Source organism: Mercurialis annua, linkage group LG6, assembly GCF_937616625.2.
Source record: "Mercurialis annua linkage group LG6, ddMerAnnu1.2, whole genome shotgun sequence".
Taxonomy (NCBI): domain Eukaryota; kingdom Viridiplantae; phylum Streptophyta; class Magnoliopsida; order Malpighiales; family Euphorbiaceae; genus Mercurialis; species Mercurialis annua.
Window position 1 is genome coordinate 31,011,723 of NC_065575.1, and position 6,798 is coordinate 31,018,520.

Consider the following 6,798-nt stretch of genomic DNA (forward strand, 5'->3'; position numbering starts at 1 on the left):
TCTACCTAATACTAATGTATCGGTCCTCCATTAGCTCACATAACTTAAGTGGAGCTCTTAACCCCACTACCCGAGAATATCGAAAGACGCGGCTACACACGTACAAAAGATGGTGGGATAAGCTACGATTTGAGATGTTAACTTAGGCATTCAACAAGCCTATAAATACTACTCCACATGTGCTTGAGAAGGTAATTGTTCTAAAAGCCATAAATACTTACTATTTTTATTATTTACCAAAAATTCTTTACTGACTTAAGTATCAGAATAGCTTTCAGGCTTTCACAATCTTAGACCCTTTGAAATTTAGTTTGTTCTCTGTGCAGGTGGGAGGCGATTTTAGAGTTCTCAACCCGCATGAAAACCCATCCAAAAATTATTTTGAAACTCGGAGAGGCCATACTATTGTCATTTTTATTTTGAACAAAGAATCACTTTACGCCCTGAACTTGGCACAAAATATCAAAAACGTCCAAATTAGCAAAACAGGATCATTTTTACCCTGAACTTGTCAAATTTGGTATAAACCCCCCTCCCCACTCTCACCTAAGACAGTGAGATACACTCTCTGGTTTTAGTGGTGGTTTCTTCTTTCTAGGTGGTTTTTAATGATAAAAGGTTTAAAATAATTCTAATTGTATAAATTAGTCCATAATAATTAAAAAAAACAATTTAATTTTAAAACCTTACATATCAAAATTATATTAACTAAAAATATAAAAGGCCTTTTTGTACTTTTTGCAAAAAAAATCAATTTTTTTTTAAATTCTAATGAGCAGCTGCCGGAAATTTTTTCCGGCAGCTGCTCACTTCAGAGACGAACCCAGATCTGGGTTTGTGCTTTCGATTCTCTCAGATGAGAGACGAAGTGAGTTCGTCTCTCAGCAGAAACGCACTGAGTTCGTCTCTCAGCAGAGACGAACTGAGTTCGTCTTAGTTTGTTTCTCGATAGCGTGTGGTGTTTTGGACGGTCATTGATAGGTTCCGGTAGTGGTTGATGGGTTTCTGGTGGTGGTTGATGGAGGAAGAGAGATAGTGGTGGTGGAGGTAGAGGAAGATGAGTTAGATTAAGTAGGGTTAAATATTTAATTAGATAAAGTTAATTAGAGTTAATTAGAATTAATTATTTTAAATTTAGAATCTCACTTTTCAATTAAGGTGTCACATCAGTATAGGGGTGTTTTTGAACTGGTTTTGTCAAATTCAGGATAAAAATAATTCGATTTTATTAATTTGAACGTTTTTGATACTTTGTGTTAAGTTCGGGAGGGTAAAGTGACCCTTCGTTCTTTTTATTTTTAGCATCTTGTCCCAAAGTTAAACGAGTGGAGCTTAGTGATGAACGACGTGTCGTAGAGGTTAAAAAAATTAAAACAGAAAGCCTAACACGGCGAGGCTGATAATCGAGTTTTGTGGGAGAGGTGGGAAAGAGAAGCAATGGCGACAGAGCTTGAAGAGCTAGTTGGCTTCCTCTCTTCTCCTTCTTTGCCAGTAAGTTCCCTCAAAATTGCTCGTTGGGTTTAATTTAATTTGGTAAAACAAATTTAACAAAATTTAATCGACTCACTTGAGCAGGTTCAAAAGGCAGCAATCCTTATAGTTAGGGACTTAACAGGATCCCAAGATGGCTTACAGTCTCTTTCCAACTATGCCAATCATCTGCTCTCCTCATTATCTCCTCTTTTAAACCAAACTAAGGTTCCTTTTATTTGTATGCTAATCCAATGCTATCGCGCGAACTTTTAATTTTGGCATAAACATACATGAAGTATCAAATTTTTGCAATAATAACATCGGCATCGTTTTGGACATAAAAGAACACTGTTTTTACCGAAAACGGTCCTGTTTTTCAAAGAAAATGCGAACATGGTCTTATCTGCAAAAATTAGATACTTCGTGTATTTTTATGCTAAAAGTAAAAGTTCATGTTAAATACCTAAAACACGCAAAAGTTGGTGACTTTTTGTGGATTGAAGGCTTATAACTATGTCTATTCTAACATTTCAGGACATTTCTGAGCCTGCGGCTGAAGCTCTAGTCAATCTCTCGCAAAACGCAGACTTAGCTGCAAAGATGATTGAGATGGGAATGGTTCAAATGGCTATGCATTTGTTATACAGGCCAGATTCCAGCATTACTCACTTGCTGGTAATGCTCCTAGTAAATCTTACTCACCTCGATGTTGGTATTTCGTCCTTGCTACAGGTGATTTCTCTGTTATTATATCTCAAAAACATATTTGTTGCTATTGAAAATACTCTTCTATTTTTGGAAGTTAGTAATGTACCAGAATTATGACTACTGATTGTGAGCATTTTACGTGTTCGCTAGACTGATGACGAGAAGATGCAAGGACTGTTTGTTATGAAGCTTGTGAGATCATTCTGTAGATCCTCAGGAGAAACTAGAGGTATGTTTCGCTTCTGCATGCAAGTTGTCTATTTTGGGAATTTTAGTATGGAAGTACGGGATTACATCTTACCGTTGCACGTTTACTTCATAAGAATAACTTAGGTGGCACTGATACACCCATGGTGATCTTACCTGAGGCCTCTCTCTATGAACTATGCTTGAAATCCTTGAAAAATGAATTAATTTGAGAACAATCTGTATGCTCGATTGTGTACAACACTCTCTTTGCAAGAACGGAAGGCCCCCGTCATTGTCAAAGATGCATCTCTTGATGTTAATGCATGTGATTGGCTGTATATTAATATATTTAGTTTCGCCGTACTGTATGATTTCTATTGCTTTTCTTACTTGTATAGTTTTAAATTTTCTATACTATAGGTCTAACATTTTTTGTGTATTTGCCAGATGACCCATTTGACCATGTTGGTTCCATTATTGTAAATATATCACAGAAAGAAAGTGGTCGGAAAATGTTATTGGACCCTAAGCGAGGTTTGATAAAGCAGATTCTCAGACAGTTTGACTCAACTAGTACATTGCGGAAGAAAGGGGTATGCATAATTAGTAACTTGCAGCTCTAAACTTTTTCCAAGCTTCCAGAAATAATTTAGTGGTCATATTAGAACACCTTTAGAGTTTGATTAGTAGCACTTGTCTTCTTCCCCGAATAAGGAAAAGTCTGTCTAGCTTTACATAGGTTGCTATCACTGGCTCTTAGAAACTCCTTTTAAGGAGTCACACGTGAGAATCCCTCTTCTGGTCTGTTAATTTTTGGATTGAGTAGTATCTTTGTTAGTGGACTTGGCAGTGTTGTGATGCTTGCCTATAACTGCTGAAAGAAACAAAGCCCATGTTTGGTTTACAGAATAGAATATTTTATGGAATAGCATAGCTATCCCTAAGGGATAGCATAACTATTCTTTAACTTTTGAGAGAATACTTATTCCATAAAAGTCTTGAGACCACAAAATTACTATCATTTTTCTTAAATTTGAACCACAGCAAGAAATGACTATTCCGTATAATTTTTGTTCTGTTCCTTAGCAATTTTCTATGTACCAAATGTTGCGAAAGAGCTGTAGTTTGATGTATAATACCTAAAGATAGAAGAAGCTTCTTTCAGGACATTTTTATGTGATCAGGCTCAATACAACTCTTGAATAAACACGCAGAGTGAAAAAAAATTAGAGAAATAAAGTTAACCTGCATCTTGTGCATATATGCAAGTAAAAGTTCGTTGCCAAGCTCAATTGAATATATAGAAAGCCATACTTGACAAATACACTGCTTAAGCTTGGCAATGTGACATCATATTTTGTTTCCAGGTTTCTGGAACAATTCGCAACTGCTGTTTTGAAGCCGAGAGTCAGCTACAAGATTTGCTTTTGGAATCCGAGTTTCTGTGGCCAGCTCTACTTCTGCCTGTTGCTGGCAATAAAGTAACTCTTGTCCTTTCCCTTCATCCTTCATCCTTCAATATTTCTTTTCTTTTATTTTTAAGTGGACTTATTTTAAGAGTTAGACATTTTATAAATGTTTTATGAGACGTAATTACAGTTTTGTAAAATCCATTGTTATAGGGAAATGTAATTGAGAAAGAAAAATATCACAAAAGGAAGAACAGAAAAAGGTTTAACATCAAAGAAATAAAACCAATGCTGATAGTAGATGCAAGCAACCTCATAGACAGAGGTCAAGCTAAATTCTATTTGGTGAAGGAAAAAACAATATAATTCACCCTAACAATAAGTATCATGCATAATTTGAAAAAATTTATTTCCACTCTAACAATTACATTTGAAGGCAATGTCAATAGAATCTTAAAGCATCCCCTTTTAATTCTCATTATTCGGTAGTTTTGCAACAAATGTAATAACAATAATCAGGATTATTTTGTTAAACTGTATAATAAATGTTAGTGGTCTCTGTATTTTAACAACACATACGTTCTTGATGGTAGCAAAAGTGAATGGAAGATCCTAATGAAATTATCCAGTTCATGATTCTAAGTAGTGAGAAATGTTGATCTCTCTTACCGATTAACCATCTCAAATCCTTTCACGTATTTCTCATGTCCTGTCATGAGCCATGTAAAGCCATCTTTGTGTAGGCATCTGCAGACAATATTGCATCTTGTCTTGACAGCATGAATCACTTGAAAGATCTGTGATAGGATATATGAAGCACCGAAACGGGTACAAGGTATGAGGAAAGACATTTTAAAAGATAGACTCAAATTTTGGTTCATCAAGGAATATATTAGCAATCTCAGGAGTACCTGCACCACCCGACGTCTCAATATCATCAACGCAATTGTCCCACATTTTTGTCTCTCCTTCCTCATATTGCGTTGTCTTTTGAAATAGAAGACGGAAAGTGTGTACAAACACTAGATCCTCCACTTGTTTAGGAGTAAACTTGTTTCTTCTTGTTGAATTGATAAATGAGTAAGTACTTCAATTCCGTTCACAAAAAGAGGAAGAAACCAGTTGTCATACTAGTTTAATTGCTATGATTTCAGATTTGGAGTGGCGTCATCATGAACAAGTCACCAATAAGATGGTTCCATGTGGTGGAATCAAAATCACCAAATTCTTCCCTTAAAAGATGAAAAATTGGAAAATTCAATTTGAACTTTTCTTCGATCATAAAAGAAGACCCATGTTAAAAAAAGATTTCAAATTAACTAAAATACCACCTTGAAGTGACCCGGCGTGTCCCCGATCTTTGAATAGTAAAAAGTGTCGGGACACTGAATTTGTGGTGTCAGATACGTATCCCCGTAGTGTCTTTGTGTCCCCGGCATGCCCCCCTAGATACTGCACCCTGGAGTAGTGTTGGTGCTTTATAGCTGTGGCGCTTATTCTATTTGAAAGTCTGGATTCCTTGTTTCTTGCTTTCTATGTGGCTGAAGTTAGTGACCCGTGCTTTTCCTTCCCAGGTATACAATGATCAAGATACATCCAAGATGCCTCTTGAGCTATCCAGTGCGCTTTCAATCGAGCGTGAACCATGCAATGACGCTGAAATTCGTGTTCAAGCACTGGAGTCTATTTACTTGATCATTTTACAGGTAAATTATCAATATTTATGTCCCTTGGCTATTAGTGTAATTTAAATATGCATTGTTTGGCGAAAAACTGGGGATAAACTAGCGGAAAGATTGCAAAAGAATTTCAAGGCTGTGCAATAGTTATATTATTTGTGTGTTAATTTTGCAAATAAATAGGTTTTTGAATTAGTCAGCTAGGATTATGTGTATATTTGTAGACTTAAAAGTATAAGCAACACCAGTCTAGATGGATTGTTTATATTTATTTGTCAAGTTTTGCTATTTTAACATGGTATGCTTATGCTAAGAATAAAGGTGCTACTCTGAAGAATTACTCAAGTTATGAGCACTCGGCAGCATGCTTTTAGCATTTCTCTTCATTATTATCTGTATCAAGGCTGATACACTGATTTCGACTTGCAAATTTTAAGCATGTAGCTAAGGTTCCTTCTGAGCCGGGATCAAACTTTTCTTCCGAGTATGATTGGACCCTGCACCTTTCTTCTCTTACGATTTTTGATAGTTTCTGATGTACAATCACAGGAGGCAGGTCTTAGAGCCTTTTGGTCTGTTAATGGACCACGAATACTCCAAGTAGGATACGAAGATGAGCGTGATGTTAAAGTTATGGAAGCATACGAACGAGTTGGCTCTTTGGTACGTCAATATTGATTTTTTTTAAGAATGTGTCGATATTGATTTTCAAACAGTTCCTTTTTCACTTAATTGAATCTGAGTATAACTGCATCTGTTTTCAGCTTATTCAAGAAAGTGGGAGCACAGCAGCCTCGTCTTAATATTCATGGTCACTGAGCATAGTATGAAGTTGCACTTTCTCCATTGTGCAAGTGTATGCTTTTAGGTCAGTAATCTAGATCAGTCTCAGTTTAGGAGAATTATTGTGTTATTGTGATCTTAATTTTTTTTTTTATCAATTTATACTTATTTTTGTTTTATTTACTTGCTAGTTTTGTATTACGTGCGTCGGGGCTCATAACATGACTCGTCAATTTATGTAGTAATTAAATTTATTATAGTCATAGTAATGTATTTTGTTATAATAGATATTAAACTAGTTAGATGTGTGTTTGATTAAATTCTACAGTGGAATTCATTTTATTTCTAAATGGATTCTTGTGTTTGTTAGTTTGAAGATTAAGATATGAATTGAATATTGTATTTGGTTTAATTTCATATTTAATTTACATATTTTATCTTATCAAATGCATTTTCTTAAAATCACTTAATTAAAAAAATTACCAAATGTCATCTTATCAAATTCTTTGTCTCTGACTTGCTCATTTATTTCCCAAAATGTCATTTTCTTTTTAAAC

The 6,798-nt window shown here is 35.2% G+C and overlaps 1 protein-coding gene across 3 annotated transcripts; it reads left to right on the forward strand.

Moving 5' to 3' along the window:
- Positions 1 to 1,379: 1,379 nt before the first annotated feature.
- LOC126653610 (uncharacterized) lies at positions 1,380 to 6,504 on the forward strand. 3 transcript variants are annotated; one of them, XR_007632278.2, is made up of 10 exons: positions 1,380 to 1,491; positions 1,576 to 1,698; positions 2,008 to 2,205; positions 2,332 to 2,410; positions 2,818 to 2,963; positions 3,738 to 3,851; positions 5,354 to 5,485; positions 6,008 to 6,121; positions 6,223 to 6,326; positions 6,433 to 6,504. XR_007632278.2 is itself a non-coding variant. In XM_050347542.2 (9 exons), exons 1-9 carry the CDS (start codon positions 1,438 to 1,440, stop codon positions 6,259 to 6,261), a joined length of 999 nt encoding a protein of 332 aa, XP_050203499.1. In that variant the 5' UTR covers positions 1,380 to 1,437; the 3' UTR covers positions 6,262 to 6,504. The 3 variants fall into 3 exon arrangements, 2 of the variants coding, with proteins under 2 accessions (XP_050203499.1, XP_050203500.1); XM_050347542.2 differs by having other exon boundaries at positions 6,223 to 6,504; XM_050347543.2 differs by lacking the exon at positions 3,738 to 3,851 and having other exon boundaries at positions 6,223 to 6,504.
- The last annotated feature ends 294 nt before the right edge of the window (positions 6,505 to 6,798 follow it).

What these genes read in the sequence shown, in the direction of transcription:
- LOC126653610 (XM_050347542.2), top strand. Translation starts at nt 1,438, where the DNA reads ATGGCGACAGAGCTTGAAGAGCTAGTTGGCTTCCTCTCTTCTCCTTCT. An exon ending in GTATTTCGTCCTTGCTACAG is followed by an intron (nt 2,206 to 2,331) that starts GTGATTTCTCTG and finishes CGTGTTCGCTAG; the next exon opens with ACTGATGACGAGAAGATGCA. An exon ending in ACGAACGAGTTGGCTCTTTG is followed by an intron (nt 6,122 to 6,222) that starts GTACGTCAATAT and finishes ATCTGTTTTCAG; the next exon opens with CTTATTCAAGAAAGTGGGAG.